The sequence below is a fragment of the Somniosus microcephalus genome, chromosome 20, assembly GCF_052327205.1.
Source record: "Somniosus microcephalus isolate GS21.2 chromosome 20, FLI_Smic_1.0, whole genome shotgun sequence".
Lineage (NCBI taxonomy): Eukaryota > Metazoa > Chordata > Chondrichthyes > Squaliformes > Somniosidae > Somniosus > Somniosus microcephalus.
Genome location: NC_141006.1, coordinates 81,800,845 through 81,825,778, shown reverse-complemented (window position 1 = coordinate 81,825,778; position 24,934 = coordinate 81,800,845). Strand labels below are relative to the sequence as shown.

At 45.6% G+C, this 24,934-nt stretch overlaps 1 protein-coding gene across 1 annotated transcript in view; it reads right to left on the bottom strand.

The window, feature by feature from the left end:
- Positions 1 to 22,517, bottom strand: part of selenon (selenoprotein N) — a 30,443-nt gene extending 7,926 nt beyond the window's left edge. Inside the window, exons 1-10 of the mRNA XM_085963110.1 lie at positions 22,091 to 22,517; positions 19,602 to 19,719; positions 19,242 to 19,372; positions 14,632 to 14,844; positions 12,418 to 12,542; positions 8,124 to 8,261; positions 6,243 to 6,324; positions 3,644 to 3,832; positions 3,417 to 3,522; positions 836 to 948 (exon numbers count right to left, since the gene is read on the bottom strand). Coding sequence (XP_085819236.1) covers positions 836 to 948; positions 3,417 to 3,522; positions 3,644 to 3,832; positions 6,243 to 6,324; positions 8,124 to 8,261; positions 12,418 to 12,542; positions 14,632 to 14,844; positions 19,242 to 19,372; positions 19,602 to 19,719; positions 22,091 to 22,249 — 1,374 coding nt within the window. The 5' untranslated portion in view covers positions 22,250 to 22,517. The remainder of the gene's footprint in view (positions 1 to 835; positions 949 to 3,416; positions 3,523 to 3,643; positions 3,833 to 6,242; positions 6,325 to 8,123; positions 8,262 to 12,417; positions 12,543 to 14,631; positions 14,845 to 19,241; positions 19,373 to 19,601; positions 19,720 to 22,090) is intronic.
- Between the last annotated feature and the right edge of the window lie 2,417 nt (positions 22,518 to 24,934).

Here is a 24,934-nt window from a genome sequence, read left to right as displayed (position 1 = left end):
TCAGGATCAATAGGTGCGCAACTTGAGCTGCAGAATCGATGAAAAATAAAAGACACGGTAGTTTAAATTAGGGGTTCTCAATAACAGGCTGTAAAGTTATTTTATCCGGACCTACTGAGCAATGCATCGATCAGGTGCCAAGAGCAGGGAGATCGCTGGGTAAAAGGCAAAAGAACCCACAGTTCCCTCCTGAACGTGCCGACACTGTAGCGTCCCGTCTCCCTGCACAGTCTGCTTCAGACAGGAGCATAACGCAAGGGAACACAGACACCTGTGAACACAGCACTAACAAACAAATTAAACTGTGAACAGCTTCAATAATTTGAGGAAAACTCAAAATCGATGGGGAATGGAGTGTCAGTTTATCTCTCACAAGTGGAAAAGTCCCAAAAACTCTGGGCTCGGGTCAAAGTGTTTAAAGTTAGAGGCCATATATTGAAGCATTAGTGAATGATGACCCAAATTCACCCTCCTAAAAGTAACTTGTGCCCAGATCACCCATTTAATATTTTTATTCATTTAGAATCACAGGATTCTGGTGTAGGAGGAGGCCACTCGTCCCATCGTGTCTGTGCTCAGTGATGTAATCCTGCTCGCTCTTCATAGTTTTCTTTTCAATTGTTTTCCCAGTTCCCTCTTAAATTTATCGGCTTCTGTAGCCACTGATGTTTATTCACTTCCTATCCTAATAATTCTTTGAATGAATATGTTTCTTTTTACATTTCCAGTTACAAGTTTAGCCTGAACCCAGCGTTTACACCTGCTCATTACTGATCACCAACCAAGCGAATTGATCCTTCATTGTTTACTCTCCTCAAACCCTTTAATGATTTACCTGAAGATCCTCCAGTTCTTTAACCAGGGACCAACTGCTGATGAAACTCTCATTCAGCAGCGAGAGGACAGGCGAACTCTCGAGAACCGTCTCCCGCAGAGTCCGCCCTGAACCTGCACAAGCAGAAGAAAATAAAAAAGATTCAATTTGTTAATATGAGCAAGGGTAAATCTCACTTTGCACAAAATAAAGAGACACTGAAATCCAACCCCACAAGACCCGAGCAGGAGCAGGGAGTGAACTCATCCATACGGCTGTGGTGATCTCATATCCAGTCCTTGCAAAATTCTCCCTGCAGAATAAAATTAACCAGAATCCTTGCTCTACCCTTCCATCCTACAGTAACTTTATAAACGCAAGTTTCTCTTCCTCTTCTAGTCTTTCGAGGTCATGCAACCATCTATAGATTAAGATGAGGAGCAGAAAATCTGCTCTCTTCATTACTGGGAGATGCATAATCTTAAACCAAGGTCACTGCCCTGTCCATGATTCTCTCTCACTCCTTTCTCATGGGAAAACATTCCAAACTTTACTTGGCACCTCACCCTGAAGACACCTTGGGAATGGTGGGTATCAACCTCCATCGGGCAATACCGATGGACATGTACCGTTTAAGACTTAGCCATCAGGGTCTTGTATTGCAACTCCCTCAACTCAAACCCCTTGGCCTCAATACTTTTGGTCAATTTTCTAAATATGGCTAGAGTGTGCTCCATTTTGGGAGGTGGGGCACAACTGATGGAGCTGTAGCTCTGCTTAATTATCCAAAATAAATTCTCTGAAATTACAAATTCAAGTGAAAATCAACATTTCAAATTTTGAGGCACTCAGCAGAGTGAAGAATGTTAGTGCTGGGAAACGGAACATTTTCCATTCTAGGCACCTGTGAAGACAGCACCCAGGTCAGGTATAACGCAGATAGATCCAGAGTAAAGCTCCCCAAACACTGGCCCAACCTCAGAGAGCATTCCCTATTGCACCAGTGTGCCGTTTGTCCATGTCCCACCAGTCTTGCCATGGCCAGAGTTGGGATCACAAATTAGCGTCGAATTAAGGGGAAGATTCTTGTCTGGGCTCAAGTCCACTGGGCACTGGATTGCGATGAGCTTTACAGGCTGTGGTCAGAAGATTTCCGTCTCCTGTCTACGTTGCTGTTACTTTGCCGAAGGTGTCGGCACTGACACTAACACAGTGGCAGAGTGAATCCCATCCTTTACTGCATCCCGAAAAAAAGAAAATACTACACAATATTATATTTCATTTACACTTTATTCTTCTTTCTTCCCCTCCCCCCACAAAACAAACATCTCTGCAGCAAAGATGACTGACTGGTGAATGAGGGCATCTCCCAAGGCCTCCATCAAAGCTGCATTGCAGTCAGTTATTAGATGTCAAAGCACAGAGAGAGGATTTTTCCCCCTATCCACCGCGTAACCCATGATCTGGCTGAGTTACAGCTCCCTCTGTGGTTCAGAGATGTTCTAATCCATTGATTAGATTTCTGGGCTTTTATTACATTTGTTCCAATTTTCTCCCCTCTTCCCTGAAAGGCCACCTGCTGCCCACCGGTGGCGGCCGTTACATAGAAACATAGAAGATAGGAGCAGGAGTAGGCCATTCGGCCCTGCTCCGCCATTCAACGAGATCATGGCTGATCATCCAAACCCTAGCACCCGGTCCCTACACCTGATAGCCATCCCACCCAAGCCCTATCCCTGTAACCCCATAACCCCACGTATTTAATCCCCCCCAACACTAAGGGTCAATTTTTTTTTTAATTTTTTTTTATCATGGCCAATCAACCTAACCCGCACATCTTTGGACTGTGGGAGGAAACCGGAGCACCCGGAGGAAACCCACGCAAACACGGGGAGAATGTGCAAACTCCACACAGACAGTCGCCCGAGGCCGGATTTGAACCCGGGTCCCTGGCGCTGTGAGGCAACAGTGCTAACCACTATGCCACCGTGCTGCCCACCCAGTCTACACACAGGCACTTATCCAGGTGGGATCAGCGGACGGTGATCAGGAGCAGCAGCAGCAGTTGGTTCTTCAACTCGCTAACCCAGAGGCACAGAGACCAGTAACCCTCGCACTGCCGAGGCCAAACCCAGCAGCTCAGCCCGAGACAATGACCGATCCTGACACCGCCTCGGTCTCTCTGGCCCACAGTGAGAAGCAGATTTATCAACTGGGCCATCGGGGGAGCTGTTCATTTCCAATTTTCAAACAACTGAACTCACATTCGCAGATCGATGTATAGAAGAGAAAATGATGGGAGGTTCGGAAAGTTTGAAGCGGTGGCATGATTAAAATTTATTGGTTCGAGTGCTACTCCCTATTTTTATTCGATGTACTTTTACAATCAATCACCGGGTCAAAATCCTGGAACTCCCTCCCTAACAGCACTGTGGGAGCACCTTCACCACACGGACTGCAGCGGTTCAAGAAGGCGGCTCACCACCACCTTCTCAAGGGCAACTAGGGATGGGCAATAAATGCCGGCCTCGCCAGCGATACCCATATTCCAAGAATGAATTAATTTTTTATTTTAATCCACAGATTGAAAGACAGGACTCACCTCAGCAGGACTGATCATCAAGTGCACCCCAAAGTAATACGGAATGCACGAGTTTATCTTCAGCCCTCGCACGGTTGAAGACTTCAGTAAAAGGAAGATATGAAACCTTGAAAAAGAAATACTCTGTTCAGTCTCCGCGCTGTCCTCCCGTCAGCTGAATCATCAATACTTAGAAAACAGACATGACTTTCGAAGTATTAAGGCCCCAAACTTTGTTTACCCATCACCTTCTTAAATGGATACATAGTTGTCTCCAGCTTCTTGGCAGCTTCTTCGAAGCTGATTTCTGACCGCCAGACAATCTCTTCGAAAATAAACTGAATGGGCTCCCCCGTAGCGTCTGCGCTGTCGATTACGTTCCCATTCTCGTCAAGGATGACACTTGGAATAGATGGGCCCGCAGCCTTCAGCTCCATCTGCATCACAGACAGATGGACAGGCATTTAGGAAAAAACAGAGGCCCACCACAGGGCAAAGGCAGCCATATGCAATAATGCAAAGCGGCTCTTCACTGCGACAAGGCTGTCTGCCTCCCTCCCAGCCAAACGCCCAATGCTCTCTTGCTGTTACTGACATTCAATTCATGATCAGATAACTTCTCACTCTTGTCCAGATTTCTGAATTTGTTTCCAAACCCACAGCCTCTGAAGTGATCAAGTTACATTGGTCTAATCCACTGAAGTACGGTATTACGGTGCAGGGTGCAGTAATATTCATACAATAGCAAAATACTGCGGATGCTGGAAATCCAAAATAACAACAGAAAACGCTGGAAATACTCAGCAGGCCAGGCAGCATCGGTGGAGAGAGAAACAGAGTTAACGTTTCAGGTCTGGGACCCTTCGTCAGAACTGGAAAAAGCTGGAGATGTAACAGATTTTAAAACAAGTGGGGGCTGGGGAAAGGGGGAGGGGATGAAAGAACAAAAGGGAAGGTCAGCGACAGGATAGAAGGCAGGAGAGATTGAGAGACAATGAGAGCTATTCAAGGCGGGAGGAGGTGGAAATGGGGCAGGTTAAGGAACAAAGGATGGCTCTAGATGGGGTGCGAATTGCGCTGGCAGAATGAAGGACAGCTGTCATGTGGGAGGGAAGAAAAAAAAAAAATATCTATGTGATCGGGGCCGAGGCTATGATCTGAAATTGTTGAACCCTATGTTGAGTCCAGAAGGCTGTAAAGTGCCTAATCGAAAGATGAGGTGCTGTTCCTCGAGCTTACGCTGAGCTTCCGTGGAACAATGCAAGAGCCCGAGGACGGTGAGGTCTGAGTGGGAATGGAGCGGTGAATTAAAGTGACAGGCGACCGGAAGCTCGGGGGTCACCCTTACAGACTGAACGGAGGTGTTCCGCAAAGTGGTCACCCAATCTGCGTTTGGTCTCCCCAATGTAGAGGAGACCGCATCGTGAGCAGCGAATACAGTATACTAGATTGCAAGAAGTACAAGTAAATCGATGTTTCACCTGGAAAGGGGTGTTTGGGGCCCTGGACAGTGGGAAGGGGGGAGGTGAAAGGGCATGTGTTGCATCTCCTGCGCTTGCACGGGAAGGTGCCGGGCGAAGGGGAAGGGGTGCTGGGGGTGGTAGAGGAGTAGACCAGGGTGTCACGGAGGGAGCGATCCCTACGGAATGCTGAAAGGGGAGGTGAGGGCAAGGTGCGTTTGGTGGTGGGATCACGTTGGAGGTGGCGGAAATGGCAGAGGATGATCCATTGAATGTGGAGGCTGGTGGGGTGAAAGGTGCGGGAGATAGAACAATGAAGTAATATTCATCTGTTTATTACTGACAACGGCTACCACTGTTGTAGACATTCACTAGATTGTTGGCACCAGTGGCTCGGCACTCTCAAATAGGAGTGACAGGGAGATTGAAGAGAGATCGCTGTGCATCAGTCAGTCATATTCCCCTTCTGAAAGAGAAGATAATCAGTCCGACTGGGACACTCAATCACGGGAACGATTTCCTCACTGCACTCTCTGATCAAACTGTAAAGCTCTTCTTTACAAGAGAGGTTTAGGATATTGTTACACAGGCAGTCTCCTCCCGCCTCCCCCGAACACCATGACCATATTTGGTCAAATTGCCACACAGCTGTCAATAGGGTAAAGCTCAATCCTTATCTCCTTGGTAAAAGTTGATCTTTATCAGAATGATGAGGATCCAGTTTACGATATTGTTGAGTAATTTTATTTCATGAACAAGGGAAAAGTCACCCTCGGCAATCACCTTTCGTTAATTTAGAATGGGATTCATTTCTCCAAAAGGCTCACCATTAAACAGGTAAAGATCCACACAACTTGAAATGATATACCTAGAAACAAACTTCCAAGATGCAGCATGTCTTCTCTCCTCTCCCCGTAACAATCTCAACTTCATGGAATCATAAAATCACAGCACAGGAGGCCATTCGGCCCGTCGTGCCTGTGCCGGATCTTTGAACGAGCTCTCCAATTAGTCCCACTCCCCCCACTCTTTCCCCACTCCCCCCGCTCTTTCCCCACTCCCCCCGCTCTTTCCCCACTCTTTCCCCACAGCCCTGCAAATTTTTCCCTTTCAAGTATTTATCCAATTCCCTACTGACAGTCACTATTGAATCTGCTTCCACCGCCCTTTCAGGAGTGCATTCCTGATCACAACAACTCGCTGTGTAAAGAATTTCTCCTCATCTCCCCTCTGGTTCTTTTGCCAATTACCTTAAATCGACCCAACCCCCAGGGGAAACAGTTTCTCCTTATTTACTCATATATCAAAACCCCATATAGTTGTGAATGCTTCTATTGGATCTTCCCTGGAAGATATGGAAAGCATCAGTGTACAGAACACAACAAACCTGTGGCAGGTAGCCAATGTCCACTTCCATGTTGCCACTTTCGCCTGCTCCATACAGCCACTCCATGTCCACATTCAGGGACCTGCTCCGGATCACATACACAAGTTATTAATGGCTCACCAGCCTTTCTCGAGATGCTTTAAGCCGTACAGTTGTTGGGTGGTGAAATTCCCAATACATGAAGCTTGGGGAGAGTCATCAGGCACTCAAACCACTCTCGCTGGGTACAATTGGATGGGCGCTGGCAGCACTCTTAGTGTCTTGCCCAGCTAGTCACTTTTTGTGCACAATTTTCAGGGAATTCAACCATGGGAGGCATCGCGGCTGATCCGGTCTTCAGCCAACACCGAACACGTGTATAATCTCCGGCAGGAATCATAGAATAGGAGGCCATTCGGCCCATCGAGTCTGCACTGGCTCTTAGTCACTGGATTGTCAACATGAACTGGAACCCTGGCCGATTTCCCCCTCCCCAGCTCAGAGAATTGAGAGTCCAACTGTAGCCCCTCAACCTCCAGACTCTGGCACAGGTCATCAAACTCAGCAGAGGCTGGGGGTGAAACCGTACCGCGATGGGGAGTAAAATATACTCTTGAACTGAACCCCTGAAACAATCGAACGAACAGAAAGGAATTTAATTTCCAAGCTTACTTTAAAAAAAACAAATTGGGAACATCAAGGCGAAAGGCCCAGAGTGCCGGACGCCCCAATGAACAAGAGAAAGGATGAAGTAAATCAGGAAGTGATTCGGATAAACCAAGCTTGGATTTTAAAGTCTGAAGACTGAGGGAGCCAAGGAGCCCTGGGAAAGAATGAATTAGAGTCGGAGAACGTGTGAGGATTTACAACCAAAGCGGCAGGGAGGGATCGGCATCATTCCCAGATCCATGGGGTCCGATAATTAATGAGAAGCCCACTGGAAGCCTCGGTGTCGGCAGGAAGCTGACAGACTCTTTTATTCAGCAGGGTTTCACACTCCCATTTGGGCTGCTCGCGATCAAGTCCAAGCGTTTTGTCAGCCAGCATCCTCATTTATTGGCGCCTCTTCCTAAAACCCCATTGAGATACTCAGTGCAGCAGGAGCAAGCACTGGGGGCAACATCCAGCCGGGTTCTTAACCGCAAATTTAAACAGGCCCACAGCACAGACGCAGACAGGGAGATTAAAACATTTTTTTCAATGAAAGGAACCAGCAGAAGGAATAAAACAAGGAAAAAGCAGCAGGAAATGCACGGCACTACCCCGAGAAAATTACACTTCGAGCGAGAGAAACTAAACCAAGCTTTATAAGAAGTACTTGACAAGACGGATTTGTTTCATGCATTTTCTGTAGGTTTTCTCCCAAGTACAAATCATTCACCCATCTCCTGAATGGAAATATCTTCAGTTTAATGTTTCCCTAGCCTCCACTCGTATGGAAAAGAGAGAAAGAAGAACGAAGGAAATGGTTGTAATGTAGGGAAACACGAGAGCCAATTTGTGCACAGCAAGGTCCCATAAATGACCATATAATCTGTTTTAGTCATAAAGGCTGAAGGATAAATGTCAGGACACTGGGATAACTCCCCTGTAGGATCTTTTACATCCACCTGAGAGGGCACATGGCACCTCGGTTTAACATCTCATCTGAAAATGCAGCACTCCCTCAGCACTGCACTGGAGCGTCAGCCTAGATTATGTGTTCAGGTCTCTGGAGTGGGACTTGAACCCACAACCTTCTGACTCCGAGGCGAGAGTGCGACCCACTGAGCCAAGTCCGATACCTTCATACAAGGGAACGTCCTTTAAGATCATCAAATGGGCAATAAAAAAGTTACACTTACAGAGAATATTCAATGATAATCATCTGGGAATACAGAGCAAGACACAAATCCTACCAACCTGTCACTGGGAACGTACATCCCGAAATCCCGAACATGAGCTGAATCTTTAGAGAGAATGACATGTCCAGTAAACTGCCCTGGAGTGAACCAGAATGGAAACTCTGGCGGCTCATTCAACTGGAATTCTCCGTGGATCCTGCAACATTAACACAACTCAGTGTCACGGACTCTCTCACAGTCTGTCAGGAAGATGGCCGTCACCGATTAGATTTTCATTCTATCCACTATAGGGTTGCCATCACATGACCTCCAGCCTCCAACCACCTCGCCCAGACAAACAGCCTTTTTCTGTCTCCAATACTTTTACAATAAACAAAAGTGTTCAAACAAAATTTTAAAAAACAAAGTGTTTAATGCCCCTATGATATTTCTCCAGGGTTACTAGTAGCATCCAGGAGATGAATCTTCAATTCCTGGAAACTCCAGGACAATTGGTTGGTTTAGGTTTGTCTACAAGGTTCAGTCCGAACGGAATATTGGGCTTTGCGCATTGAAAATTGCAACCGTATTTGGTCTTCTCCATTGATGTGAAGCGATGAGACTTTGGTCAATGATTATTTAGATGGGGGGGGGGGGCAGTGGGGGGGGGGGGGGGGGAGGTGCTGTACTTCAAAGCAGAACAAGGATTGACAATGGGTAGACCCAGGAGTGGAAACCAACCATCATTGTCCATCCTCCATTTTTCAAATGCAGAATCCTATAGTTTAAGGTCCAGACAGTCACAAATCCAGGGACCTCTGTGCAGCAACAGTCTCAAGGGTAGATTGCAGGGAGCAGATGCATTTGTAGCAAATTTAACTCAAGCCCAAGCTTCAGTGGTGCCGGTAATAAGTCATTCCAGTAGTTCCATCATTTGTTAAAGAATGAACTTGCCCGTGAGATCCCAAAATGACTTGGCTCAAAAAAGGGCAGAATTGGGTATTAAATATTCCTGGTTATAAGGAACGATAGGGAAGGAAAGATAGGCGGTGGGATGGCAGTGGGGTGGGCGGTGGGGTGGGCGGTGGGATGGGCGGTGGGATGGGAGGTGGGATGGGCGGTGGGATGGGAGGTGGGATGGGAGGTGGGATGGGCGGTGGGATGGGCAGCATTGGTTACAGTTAGTGCTGGAGAGGGAGGATGTCCCGGAGGGGTCAAGGACAGAATCTATATAGCTAGAGTTAAGAAATAATAGCAGTGCAATAACACTACTAGGTGTATTCAATAGGCCACCAAATAGTGGGAAAGATATGGAGGAGCAAATTTGCACAAAAATTACAGAGAGATACAAGAACTATAGAGTAGTGATAATGGGGGACTTCAACTATCCTAATATAGACTGGGATAGTAATAGTGTAAAGGGCAGAGAGGGGGAAGAATTTCTGAAGTGTGTTCAGGAGAATTTTCTTGATCAGTATGTTTCCGGCCCGACGAGGAAGGAGGCATTGCTGGATCTGGTTCTGGGGACTGAGGTGGGTCAAGTGGAGCAAGTGTCAGTAGGTGAACATTTAGGGAACAGTGATCATAGTATCATAAGGTTTAGATCAACTATGGAAAAGGACAGGGAGCAATCTAGAGTAAAAATGTTTAATTGGAGGAAGGCCAATTTCAGTGGGATGAGAACAGATCTGGCCCGGGTAAACTGGAATCAAAGATTGGCAGGCAAAACTGTAATGGAACAATGGGCTGCCTTTAAAGAGGAAATAGTTCGGGTACAGTTGATGTACATTCCCACTAGGGGGAAAGGCAGGGCAACTAAAGTCAGGGCTCCCTGGATGACGAAAGAAATAGAGAATATGATGAAACAGAAAAAGAGTGTGTATGACAGATGTCGGGTTGCAAATACATCTGAGAATCAGGCTAAATATAGAAAGGTCAGAGGAGAAGTGAAAAAGAAAATAAGAGGGGCAAAGAGAGGGTATGAGAATAGAATGGCAGCCAATATACAGTAAAAGGTAATCCAAAAGTCTTCTATAGGCATATAAATAGTAAAAGGATAGTAAGAGGAGGGGTGGGGCTGATTAGGGACCAAAAAGGAAACCTATGCATGGAGGCACAGGGTATGGCTGAGGTACTAAACGAGTACTTTGCATTTGTCTTCACCAAGGAAGAGGATGCTGCCATAGACATAGTAAAGGAGGAGGTAGTTGAGATACTTGATAGAATAAAAATTGATAAAGAGGAGTTATTAGAAAGGCTGGCTGTACTTAAAGTAGATAAATCACCAGGAGCGGATGGGATGCATCCGAGGAAGCTGAGGGAATTGAGGGTGGAAATCGCGGAGGTACTGGTCATAATATTCCAATCCTCCTTAGATACAGGGGTGGTGCCAGAGGACTGGAGAATTGCAAATGTTACACCATTGTTCAAAAAAGGGTGTAAAGATAAACCCAGCAACTACAGGCCAGTTAGTTTGACCTCAGTAGTGGGGAAGCTTTTAGGAACAGTAAGCAGGGACAAAATTAACAATCATTTGGATAGGTGTGGATTAATTATGGAAAGCCAGCACAGATTTGTTACAGGCAAATCGTGTTTAACTAACTTGATTGAGTTCTTTGATGAGGTAACAGAGAGGGTCGATGAGGGTAATGCGGTTGACGTGGTGTACCTGGATTTCCAAAAGGCGTTCGACAAAGTGCCACATAATAGGCTCGTCAGCAAAGTTGAAGCCCATGGAATAAAAGGGACAGTGGCAGCATGGATATGGAATTGGCTAAGTGACAGGAAACAGAGAGTAGTGATGAAGGGTTGTTTTTTGGACTGGAGGAAGGTATACAGGTGTTCCCCAGGGGTCAGTTCTAGGACCACTGCTTTTCTTGATATATTAATGACTTGGACGTGGGTGTACAAGGCACAATTTCAAAATCTGCAGATGACACAAAACTTGGAAGTACAGTGACCAGTGAGGAGGAGAGTGATAGACTTCAGGAAGACAGGCTGAGTGAAATGGGCAGACACATGGCAGATGAAATTTAACGCAGAAACGTGTGAATTGAAACATTTTGGTAGAAAGAATGAGGAGAGGAAATATAAACCAAAGGGTACAATCCTAAATGGGGTGCATGAACAGAGACACCTAGAGGTATATGTGCACAAATCATTGAAGGTGGCAGGGCAGGTTGAGAAAGCAGTTAAAAAGGCTTACGGGATCCTGGGCTTCATAAATAGAGGTATAGAGTACAAAAGTGTGGAAATTATGATGAACCTTTATAAAACACTGGTTCGGCCCCAACTGGAGTATTGTGTCCAATTCTGGGCACCGCACGTTAGGAAGGATATGAAGGCCTTAGAGAGGGTGCAGAAAAGATTTACGAAAATAATTCCAGGAATGAGGGACTTCAGATACTTTGATAGACTGGAGAAGCTGGGGTTGTTCTCTTTGGAGCAGAGAAGATTGAGAGGAGATTTGATAGAGGTGTTCAAAATCATGAGAGGTCTGGACAGAGTAGATAGAGGGAAACTGTTCCCATTGGTGGAAGGGTCGAGAACCAGAGGACACAGATTTAAGGTGATTGGCAGAAGAACCAAAGGTGACGTAAGAAAAACCTTTTTACGCAGCCACTGGTTAGGATCTGGAATGCACTGCCTGAAAGGGTGGTGGAGGCAGATTCAATCTTATCTTTCAAAAGGGAATTGGATAAGTACCTGAAGGAAAAAAAATTGCAGGGCTACGGGGAGAGGGCGGGGGAGTGGGACTAGCTGAGAGTTGGCACAGGCTCGACGGGCCAAATGGCCTTCTTCCGTGCTGTAACCATTCTATGGTTCTATGATTCTAACCAAGGGATTACTTTTGAAGTGCAGTCACTGTTCTCATGTAAAAGGAACAAAATAACTTTAAAATGGGGAGTGGGGGAGGAAGATATAAAACACAAACCCCTGTAATTTAACCTTTACTTTGCTGAAATGTAATGTAATTACACAGTCGGGATCAATCTGCAGCAGGTAAGGGTTAGTGAGTTAAATATCTGCAGTGATGTAATGAAGGGATGAGCTGAGGTCAGAAGTGTCCTGACAATGAAAGAACAAAAACAATACGGGGGTAGATTTTGACTTTGTGCCATAGTGTAAAACGTGCGATAGTGAATCTGCAGCCTGCTTTACACCTCTCCCCATTCAAGTCAATGGAAATAAAAATGGGTAGAGATGTGAGATGGGCAGCCAATTCACTGTCACTCATTTTACACTGTCGCACAAAGTCAAGATCTACCTTATTGTATCCATATGGTGCCTTAACAAGTCAAAAATGCCCAAAGGACTTCACTCAACAGCTAAACATTGGAAAACAATCTGTGGAGTTGACACAGGAAACGTACCTGAACACAATGTCATAATAGAAGTCACTGTCAGCTCGGATACAGGCCACTGCACCCTGGGGTGCAAATCTTGTCTTCACAAACGGCCGTGGGTGAAACATACTCAGAAGTTTATGAATAAGGACCTGTTTAAAAGGGAGACACCTTGTATCATGTTCAGGAGATGTACAGCAGTCCTGACACACTGTAGCAGCTTTAATAAACACCAGGGACACGAATGAGATTTCTTCTTAATAACCCAAAAGCTTGTTACACAACTTCCTTGGATACAGGAATGTATCCTCACCAGAACCAGGGTCAAAGATATGATACCCATCAACACTTAAATAAAGTGTAACAAGTAGCAGCCATTTCCTTACCTCCCGTTAGAAAGCTCCTGAACTGTGCTCCCTGCCTCATCCAATGGCTACACAGATGCAAATGTTAATTCTTCCACTCTGACTTCAAGCACTGGGCAGCCAATGAACCTCTGTAGCAATTCTTTTTTAGTAATTTCCTCTGTTTTAATTCTTTGATCTGCCTCTGTTTGGCTATAGGGAGATCATTCCAGGAATGGCTTTCCTATGATGGAAGTGATTACCCACAGTGCATCGCGGTGCTGAAACCACTCTAAGAACCGACCCTCTACCCGATATTCAGCAGCTCTTCGCAACGCAGTTAATAGACAGCCGGCCGAGCATCAGCACGGCCACAAACTACGAGTAGACAAAGCACTCCCACAAATAGTCTTTCAACAACAAAAGATCAACCCAGCCAGGCCAGCACTCGAGCAGTGTCCTTGCAAGTCATGCAAAGTGCACCAGAAGCTACCAGTTGCCCTAACAGAACAGGATATCAATTGTGTGACTCCACACACTCAGAGCCGCAGATCAGTGAACAGTATTAGTTCTTGGAAAAGAAAACTAGCAGAGTAACTGAAGAATTATCACAAGGAGTTGGTGGGACCTGTGGAATATTTAATGAATTTCAAATTCTGCTCAACAGATTGTGTTCATTTTTCAGATTTGCTCACTGCAGTCTGCAACATCATTTCTTTTGTTACTTCTGATCTCCAAAACTGAAGGAACTGTTGACTCTGAACACAGCTGTCTCACTAATGTCAGATTCAAACCATTTCTATCACATTTTTTAATCGGTCTTTTGCAAACTTGTTAGACACTGGAGACCAACATCTGCCCCAGGCAATGGATGGAGTCGAGCGTTCCCTGCCCACTGTCCCATGCAATGGATGGAGTCGAGCGTTCCCTGCCCACTGCCCCATGCAATGGATGGAGTCGAGCGTTCCCTGCCCACTGTCCCATGCAATGGATGGAGTCGAGCGTTCCCTGCCCACTGTCCCATACAATGGATGGAGTCGAGCGTTCCCTGCCCACTGTCCCATACAATGGATGGAGTCGAGCGTTCCCTGCCCACTGTCCCATGCAATGGATGGAGTCGAGCGTTCCCTGCCCACTGTCCCATACAATGGATGGAGTCGAGCGTTCCCTGCCCACTGTCCCATACAATGGATGGAGTCGAGCGTTCCCTGCCCACTGTCCCATGCAATGGATGGAGTCGAGCGTTCCCTGCCCACTGTCCCATACAATGGATGGAGTCGAGCGTTCCCTGCCCACCGTCCCATACAATGGATGGAGAAGAGCAAAGAGTTCCCTCCAGTAGCCAGGCCATAAACTGGCAAAACTCACCAGCATTCAAATGGCAGTCAACACTGCAATTCAAACTTCAGGTTTGAGTCCACCAGGTTGCTGCTCATGCTACTGAACCACTGTTCGCAAATACAAGAGAATTTCCATTGAAATGCAGTTCCACAATCCATGCTCTTACCAGAAGGATATTGCTCTGAATTCATTACACAATAAAAGTTACATTGTGGGACTGAAGGATGACCATAACTCGGAAAATCATGGAATAATGAATTGATGAAAAATAATTTTAAACCATTCTATTTTTGTAAAACACACGAACTATGATCTATCCTATCAGTGCAAAAGCTTCATTGAAAACCAATCTTCATAACATGTAATGGTGTCTGTAACTGAGGTGACTCGGCCCTGGATTTAGTACTAAACATCACAAAGGAAGACATCTAGTGGGACAGTGACTGTAATTATTGGTGCACCATCATACAGCTTCAATAACCCCAGTTGTGTTGCCTTCAGGAGCTGAGCCACATTACGTGTGCAGGGTGGGGCAGGAATGGGGGAATTACATTACCTCTCTCCCTTGTGGTGTTGGCGGGTAAAATCTATTGTTGGAGAGATACCCCGTAAAGATGGTCAGCTCACTGGGGATCATCCACCATGTATTGCCCAACTCCAGCTTATTCCTAAGAGGTAGGAAGGCTTTAAACAGGCTGGTACTAAACACACCGAAAGGTGTTGCTGCAGACTTCCAGTTCCTCAGTCCTGACAGAGAGCCATGGGAGACCTGAAACACAAAGAAACACACAAGATTCTCTTACTTTTCTCTTAAATGCACAATACTCCACGAACAATCCTGGCCAATATTTATCCCTCAATCAACATCACTAAAACAAAATATCTGGTTATCATCATATTGCAGTTTGTGGGATCTTGCTGTGCATAAATTAGCTACCACATTTCCTACATTACAACAGTGACTACACTTCAAAAAGTACTTCATTGGCTGTAAAGCACTTTGGGACGTCCGGTGGTCGTGAAAGGCGCTATAGAAATAAAAGTCTTTCTTTCTTCTTTAACAAATTGTATAAAAACTATGAAAGGAACGACAGATATCATTTAATTTCATCCTTCTTAAGTTTTTATTCATTTAAAATTCTTGTTTACTGTCACAATCTATAATAAAAAAGCTGCAGCTAATCAAGGGTCAATTAAGTTGTTCTGGATTTTTAGTATATGGCCTCTACTTCAAAAAGGCTTATCTATCCCTTCTTAAACTGTCTTCAACCGACCAATGTGAAGTTTTTTTCCTATCTTAGCTAAACTATTGTGTTGTCTGAAGTTCTATTTATAAGGTTAATGGGTTGGTAGCGGACATAAATGTATCTGCTTTTTGATGTTAATAATGGCTGGGCATTTATGAAAATAGCCAAGTGATTTTCAAATCAATCTGCTGTAGCTATAGATACTGAAGTACGAAAACAGCTAAGAATCCAGCGTAATGTGTTAAATCTTCCCATTAGCATTCCATGATGTCACCTTCACAAAATGGTTAATTTACTATTACAAGAACCTGTGCTATTGTCTCTTTGACCATGATTAATCTGCAGTTCTATCTTTGAAGGAGTTAAAAAGAGTATAAAAAGAGGATCTTTCAATGTTGGGAATTATAGGAACTTGCAAAGACTCCATAGCGCCTATATTTCTTGAGGAGGCTGAAGGGATGTAATCTGTCACCCCTGATCCTCTCTAACTTCTACCGCTGCACTATAGAGAGCATCCTGACAAACTGTATCACGGTATGGTACGGCAGCTGTAGCTCCCATGACCGGAAAGCCCTGCAGCGGGTAGTCAAAACTGCCCAACGCATTACCGGCACCCGGCTACCGACCATAGAGCATATATATCAGAAACGCTGCCTACGGAGGGCACGGTCCATCATCAAAGACCCTACCCACCCCAGCCACAGTCTGTTCGCCCTCCTACCATCTGGAAGACGCTACAGATGCATTCGCACCCGTATGACCAGATTTAGGAACAGCTTCTTTCCCAGGGCTGTCATCCTACTGAACTCCACAAATAAACACTAAAGCCTGCACATCTGCCAATGCACTTTATTATGGTCATATTTATGCTAATATACTGCAAGCCAAATGTATAAATGTATGTTGAATGTTTAAGTGTCCTAATCCAAATTGTACACTCTCGGGAGCCGCAAGCCTACATTTCGTTGTACTGCACTTGTGCACTAACAATGACAATAAAAGTTGATTTGATTTGATAGCATTTGGTTTGTGTGTTGCTGTGAACTTTCTTATATGATGAATATGGCAAGAGACTGTAGCATCATGAAGAAAGCCTTGAACGAGTCTACTGAAAAATATATTGGCTGGACTTTATGCAGCCAAGCACAAATAAATCACTTGTAGACTGATGCTAGATCTTTCAGGTAAATATACGTCACCTTTCATATCCTCAGGATGTCCCAAAGCATTTCACAGCCAATAAGGAGTGATATCACTGAGCCAAACTCGCATATTGAGCTGTAAAGTATTTGCTAAATATCTTTGTTGTTGTAAAGCATTTAATTGTAATTAAATTGCATTTGTTGTTTTAGCCTGAATGAGGTTGTTCCAGCAAGTGACATTTCTGTCTTTCGACAGACAGATGATGTAGTGCGAATCCTACATAAATTCCAAGAATTTGCAGAGATATTTGCTAGACCTGGAAAGTGAAAGGTTCATATTTCAGTTCATGAGAGGTGAAATTTACAGAAACTGTTGTCTGGCCATTTGAGGAAGAAAACGGCATTACAAAAGACTAAACTGAGAATGAAAAGGGATTATTGATTTCAAACAGCACCCCGATTCATGGAGGATCACCCAGTCTCCCTGGCCAGCTACACAACAGAGCAAATAAGGAGCGGACACTTGGGAGTCGACTGCTCCCAGAATGTTGTCAGGGAAACGGTGTGCAGTAGGAACAAGGGGCTGCACCCGCTCCAAGCAGGGAATGGGGGGAGGGGAGGCACTGATAGCACGGTTTTGCATCCTCCTCTCGGAATGGTCTCCCATCCTCTCCTGAAGGCATTGACCCCTGGGGTATGATTCCATAGGCACTGAGAGCCCTCGAGCACCTCATTCAAATGGCTATTATTTACATACCAGCTTTGACACCACGTCAGTATGCTATTCGATACTGGGGGCATAATAGCCAAATGAGTACTGCCTGCAAGATCACTGAATAGTGATTAGGAACACACACCATCCTCACTTTACATAGGATTCCATCGGGTATACGGCACAGAAACAGGCCATTCGGCCCAACCAGTCTATGCCGTTGTTTATGCTCCACTCGAGCCTCCTCCCGTCTTTCCTCATCTAACTCTATCAGCATAACCTTCTATTCCCTTTTCCCTCATATGCTTGACCAGCCTCCCCTTACATGTATCTAATACTATTCACTTCAACCACTCCCTGTGGTAGCGAGTTCCACATTCTCACCACTCTCTGGAAAGAAGTTTCTCCTGAATTCTCTATTGGATTTCTTGGTGACTATCTTATATTGATGGCCTGTAGTTATGCTCTTCCCCACAAGTGGAAACATTCTCTCTGTATCCACTCTATCAAAACCTTTCATAATTTTAAAGACCTCTATTAGGTCACCCCTCAGCCTTCCTTTTTCAAGGGAAAAGAGACCCAGCCTGTTCATCCTTTCCTGATATGTATACCCTCGCATCATCCTTGTAAATCTTCTCTGCACCCTCTCCAGTGCCTCTATATCCTTTTTAAAATATGGCGACCAGAACTGTACGCAGTACTCTAAGTGTGGTCTAACCAAGGTTCGATACAGGTTTAGCATAACTTCCCTACTCTTCAATTCTATCCCTCTAGAAATAAACCCTAGTGCTTGGTTTGCTTTTTTTTTAAATAGGCTTGCTAACCTGTGTTGCAACTTTTAGTGATTTGTGTATTTGTACTGAGATCCCTTTGTTCCTCTAGCCCACCTAGACTCGCACCCTCCAAGTGATAAGTGACCTCCCTATTCTTCCTTCCAAAATGTAATACCTCACATTTGGAAGTATATCACCGTTCCTTCATCGTCGCTGGGTCAAAATCCTGGAACTCCCTCCCCAACAGTGCTGTGGGAGCACCTTCACCACACGGACCGCAGCGGTTCAAGAAGACGGCTCACCGCCACCTTCTCAAGGGCAACTAGGGATGGGCAATAAATGCCGGCCTTGCCAGTGACGCCCACATCCCAGGAACAAATTTTAAAAAAAGAAATCTGGCCCAATTCTCCCCTCTCTAACCCAGGATGCTAAGGCCAATTGTAGCACCTTTTCAACTTCCCAAACGAGATTTAACAACCAGTACAGGTCGATCCTGGGTCGTCCTGGTCTGTATGGCTCGGCTAATCTCTGTAAACTTGCTGAGCCATCACGCAGGGTTTTTGTGTGCAGGTCAACTCCATTATATAAAAAAAAGTAATTAGCGCTCCAATGGCTCAGTGGGTTCACTGCAGCCCATGTTGTGGAACCGAACCTTATGAACCATGACGTTCCCAGGTTCAATCCCTGGCTCGTGCTGGGTTAGGGTAGGTGGAGCACTAGAACATCGGCATCACCAGACTAGGGAGCATGGATCAAGAAATATTGAGCCATATTCCCAACTCCTGATTTCCAGTAAACCCTGAAAAGTGCATCCATTTGAGGACGGATCAAGTTTGGTTGTGACTCCCCCAACTGTATAGTCTGCCAACAGTCATTTGCCAAGCTCAGGCTGAAGAATGGCCACTTGGATGAAGCATTGGAGGACAGCTGGTAACCCAGCACGAGTCACCACCTGCACAGCAGGGGAGAAACATCTACATTTTCATTCATCATGGCCTTGAATAACTATATTGCAAAAAAAAACTTGTGCTGTTTGTATTCTGGAACATTGCTTATAATGTTTCTATAAGGTTATAAATGGGTCATCCTCACTGCAGAAAGCACAAGTTGATCACAATTAACCTACAAAATAAAAAAGAACACTCCTGCGTGCTCACGATCCTAATAGGAATAGTTTCTAGAAAGGCGCTTGCTTGGCAATGTTCCACGCTGGTAACCTAGATCTGTACAACTGTACAAAATTCAACAATCACGATCCGATCAGTAGGAAATGGGAGACAGGATTGACTCACTCCAAGAAAGCCGTCTTTGCTCTTGGTCATAGTTTCCAGGAGCAGAGGCTGGAAGTTGGCTTCAATCGTCAGTATCTCTGCATTGGGATCAAGCTCCTCACCGCTCTCAAAGTCAGGGGCTGGGGCAATACCTGCTCATAAAACACAGCGGATTGTAGTTTAGACAGGAAACTCATCCAGCCACCATTTTCAGGTGGATTGAAATCAGTTTCATTGCATCAGACAGTACGTAAATAAAAGAGGTTACATTCATCTGGGTTTTTAGCCACATATATAAACTGTTGAATAATCCATATTAAGAGAGTATAGACAGCAGTCCCTGTATAGGCAGCTTTCAATGATAATTTGACCGTACTGCACCTGTTAGTTTTTCAGCTAGAGGCTTGAACTCTTCTGGACTGAGGTACATGTCATTATTGGCATCAAATGAGGAAAACAAGAACAATCCTTCGCTGCCAAGGGATCTCAGAGCATCTTCCTATGACAAGATAAATATTAGATTTTAAATGTAAACAATATTGAACCACTGAACATAATAAACAATTTTTTTGCAACAAAATTCCATGCAACAGCAAGATGCCTTTTCCTCCACATCTCTTCTCCTGCACACTGGCCACTTCACGTGATCATCCCAACACAGAGTTTCCAGCCATACCTGGCCTGGTCTTAGCCACATCTAATTTCCACACAAGTAGACGTATCAACATTGGCCAGTGGATAACAATCTTCAACGGGAGTTTTTGCACTCCCCCCGCCACCCCCCACCCCGGTCTGGGGCTTGTGCAGTGTTCTCGCTGTTTTCCCCAACCAAGACTATCCAACAGCACAGAACAAGGGAAGCAAAGTTATAGGTTGTTAAACTAATCCACAATCAGAAAGGTACCCCAGGCATGGCATCCTCTTATTATACAGGCTCCTCCTGATGGCCGAGAGTCTATCCAGCGAGTAGCGAACCCATGCTGACCAGGAAGGTGTCGGGTTCAATTCTCGGCCCCTGCTGTTCTCAGCAGTAGGTATTTGTACCCTGGAGTTTGGGTGGGAAATTGCACAGATTCCTGCCTCTAATTGCCATCCAGAATTCCCTACTGGAATTGCACTAGTGGCTGTTGAATGAAGAGAGTATCAAATTGGCTTTTCTGTCCTCACCCCTCCCCACAAACAAAATGCCTAACAACACCATCAACCAATGACCATCTTGGGCTGGGCTCACACATGATGACCGGTGAGAAAGCAGCATGGGAATTGTCGCCTTTAGTTCTGTACCTCAAATGGATTCATGTCTTCAGGGCAGCAGGAGGTAAAATCCAATTTTTAAAAAGATTTTAAAAGACGGTGTTGCTGGGTGAGAAAGACGTTCCTTAAATATCATTTTTAACTTGGGTCATCTCACACACGTTACTTTTAGAAATATCAAGTGTTGTTTTTGTTTAACAATGGAAGCTTGCATTTAAATAGCACCTTTACAATAGTAAAACATCCTGAGGTGCTTCACAGGGGCATAAATAAATTGGCACCAAACAAAATAAGGATATATTAAGCTAGTGTAGGTCAGCGAGCACAGGGGTAATGGGTGAACGGGACTTGGTGCGAGTTAGGACACAGGGCAGTGAGCACAGGGGTAATGGGTGAACGGGACTCGGCGCGAGTTAAGACACGGGGCAGTGAGCACAGGGGGTGATGGGTGAACGGGACTGGGTGCGAGTTAGGACACGGGGCAGTGAGCACAGGGGGTGATGGGTGAACGGGACTGGGTGCGAGTTAGGACACGGGGCAGTGAGCACAGGGGGTGATGGGTGAACGGGACTGGGTGCGAGTTAGGACACGGGGCAGTGAGCACAGGGGGTGATGGGTGAACGGGACTGGGTGCGAGTTAGGACACGGGGCAGTGAGCACAGGGGGTGATGGGTGAACGGGACTGGGTGTGAGTTAGGACACGGGGCAGTGAGCACAGGGGGTGATGGGTGAATGGGACTGGGTGCGAGTTAGGACACGGGGCAGTGAGCACAGGGGGTGATGGGTGAACGGGACTGGGTGCGAGTTAGGACACGGGGCAGCAGAGTTTTGGATGAGCTCAAGTTTACGGAGGGTGGGAGGCGGGAGGCTGGCCAGGGGAGCATTGGAATAGTCGAGTCTGGAGATAACAACAACATGGAGGAGGGTTTCAGCTGCTGGGCGGAGACAGGCGACGTTACGGAGGTGGAAATAGGCAGTTTTGGTGATGGAGAGGATATGGGGTTGGAAGCTCATCTCGGGGTCAAATAGGATGGCAAGTTTGCCAACGGTCTGGTTCAGCCTCAGACAAAAAGACTTGCATTTCTATAGCACCTGTCACGACCACCGGATGTCCCAAAGCGCTTTACAACCAACCAATGAAGTACTTTTTGAAGTGTAGTCAATGTTGTAGGAAATGAGGGATGGAGCAGGGGGCGAGAGAATGCAGAGACCGAGGACAATGGCTCCAAATAGTTATATCCGGACTAAATACATGACCCATATTTTAAAAAGGTTCCAAGTAGATGGCATAACAGAAAAGGCAGCATCTAATGGAAAAGGCTGTTTTTTGAGCTGGGGTTTCAGTGGAAGCTGAGCTAGCTGCTAATGGAGGGTCATGGATGTGAATCTCTGACAGTCGCTTCACCCCTGGCTCTACAATCTGCACAACACTCAGGCAAGAGCAAAACTTCCTGGCCTTTCCCCTTCCTCCAGCTGACCCAGCGAGTCTCCTTTGTTTAAGTGCTGATTAAACTTTTTGCTCCATCAATAAAGACCCCCCCCCCCCGGAGAAAGGTCTCCCGGTGAAACACACTTTGCCCAACAGACAGGGACATTCATTGCTGACTTTCTCTTACTTGCTGCTTGGCTCTCCCGCAGTCCCGGTAACACTTCCATCCTCCAGCGCCCAGGATCGCCGCCCCGATGCCCAGCAGAGCCAGGAGGCCGATCTTTGGTTGTCCTGGGCTGGGCTCTGCCCCGCCGCTCTGCCTCCTGCCCCGCCGCACATCAGCCATCCGCCCGCAGCCTCGCCAACTCCGAACCCCTAACTCCAAGCCAGCGGTGCCCCGGCTCCCCACAGGCCGCGCTGCATTCACACCAACTTCTTTCTTTGCTTGACTAATGTCCAAACTCGCAATGCCTGAGTCTCCAGCCGCTACGTGCAGCCCCGGGGTCTGGGAATGAAGGAAAGCCTGGAACCTGTGTGGAGGGGACTGGCACTTTGCGGATGTCAATCAGTTCACCGCAAACTACTTCCTCCCGCGGACCCGCCGCACCTCACCCACAAATACTCAGCTTCGTTTGAAAATGCGACCAATTATGATATATGTCACTCTTTAAAAAAAAAGCACAGCTCCATACCTTTAGTCCTGTGCTCAGTCCTGGTCTCCATATTACAGAGAAGGATATCGAGGCACTGGAGAAGGTGCAAACAAAAGATTGACAAGGGTGATACCAGAAAGAGAGAGGTTATAACTATCAGGAAAGACTGAACAGGCTGGGGCTCTTTCCTCTAGAAAAGAGAAGGCTGACTAAGACCACCTATTTCCACCTCCGTCACATCGCCCGTCTCCACCCCGCCTCAGCTCATCTGCTGCTGAACCCCTCATCCATGCCTTTGTTACCTCTAGACTTGACTATTCCAACACACTCCTGGCTGGCCTCCCACATTCTACCCTACGTAAACTTGAGGTCATCCAAAACTCGGCTGCCCGTGTCCTAACTCGCACCAAGTCCCGTTCACCCATCTCCCCTGTGCTCGCTGACCTACATTGGTTCCCGGTTAAGCAGCGCCTGGATTTCAAAATTCTCATCCTTGTTTTCAAATCCCTCCATGGCCCTCGCCCCTCCCTATCTCTGTAACCTCCTCCAGCCCCACAACCTCCCGAGATATCTGTGCTCCTCTAATTCTGCCCTCCTGAGCATCCCTGATTATAATCGCTCCACCATTGACGGCCGTGCCTTCTGTTGCCTGGGCCCTAAGCTCTGGAATTCCCTGCCTGAACCTCTCCACCTCTCTCTACTCCTTTAAGATGCTCCTTAAAACCTACCTCTTTGACCAAGCTTTTGGTCACCTGCCCTAATATCTCCTTATGTGGCTCAGAGTCAAATTTTTTGTCTTATAATACTCCTGTGAAGTGTCTTGGGACATTTTACTATGTTAAGGGCACTATATAAATACAAGTTGTTGTTGGTGAGGAGTGACCTGATAGAGGTCTTTAAAATTATGAATGGGTTCGAGAGGGTAGACGTAGAGAAGATGTTTCCACTTGTGGGGGAGACCAGAACTCGGGGCCATCAATAGAAGAGAGTCACTAATAAATCCAATGGGGAATTCAGGAGAAACTTCTTTACCCAGAGAGAGGTGAGGATGTGGAACTCGCTGCCACAGGGAGTGGTTGGGGTGAACAGCACAGATTCATTTAGGGGGAAGCTGGATAAACACATGAGGGAAAAAGGAATAGAAGGATATGCTGATGGGGTGAGATGAAGAGGGGCGGGAGGAGGCTGGTGTGGAGCAGAAACCCCAGCACGGACCTGTTGGGCTGGATAGCCTGTCTCTGTGCTGTAGGTTTGGTATAATTCTCCATTGCCTCGCTGATTACCTATAGCTAGCTATAATATATTAACCATTTTATATCTGTACACACTTCTTGTCTGCCATTTGAATTCCTGTTGTCACATTTTTGCCACACTTGTGTTAATTTTTTTGTTAAAGGTTCCTAGATCCACATTTATAATGGAAACACTTGTATAGAATCCCCAATGATTTATTTTTAGCACTGCCATTTTTCCTCACTAACTGAAATTCCATGACCAAATAAGGGTTTAACCAAATATTAAATTTAATTTTTTTAAATACATATTCAACAATAACATGACTAAATTTAACAATTGGATCATCTTTTAATGCCTTTGTTACAGTTTTCACTTGAAGGCCTCAGCCAGTTCCAAAAGCCTGGGCTTGGATTTGATATTTTTACCCAGAGTATGCGATGCTGTGAGATCAATTTGGATTCTGCCGTGTACCACATTTCCCAGGATCCATCTGTACCATTCCGAAGTATGTTTTTCTTTAGCTTCCAACAGTTCCTGTTTCAAAATTATTTGAAGAAAAGCTAGATGGAAAATTTCAAAAGCTTTAGTGAGATATAATTCAATGAGTGTGTTTTTTTAAAGAGAGGCTGAAAGGAATGACATATGTTCCACACATGTTGTAGCCTTTGTTTAGTGTTCTATACATTTTAGAAAATGTAAGTAAGAGAGGCTGGTGGCAGAGACTGGGGTCAGACAGACAGAGAGAGAAAAAAGAGACTGAGGGGTTGAAGAGGACAAAGAGTGGGTCTTTCTCCATGTTCATTAAAAACACCAACTGAACTTTGAAATCAGCTAATTATTTCACTGTGTTTTCTTGAGAAAATTCTCATTTCTGTCACATATGAGACAGAAGCGACAGAGCTATATAGTGACACGAGAGAGAAAACCAAATAGGCAATTATTACCTCATTCTAATTTGATTTATTTTTAAAAAGAACATTGATTTTTGACAGTAAACAATGCCTCTTTTAGAGGCACAGATAAAGAAAAAAAGAAAGATTTGCATTTATATAGCACCTGCCATGACCTCAGGATGTCCCAAAGCACTTTACAACCAATAAAGTACTTTTGAAGTGTAGTCACTGTTGTATTGTTAGAAACAC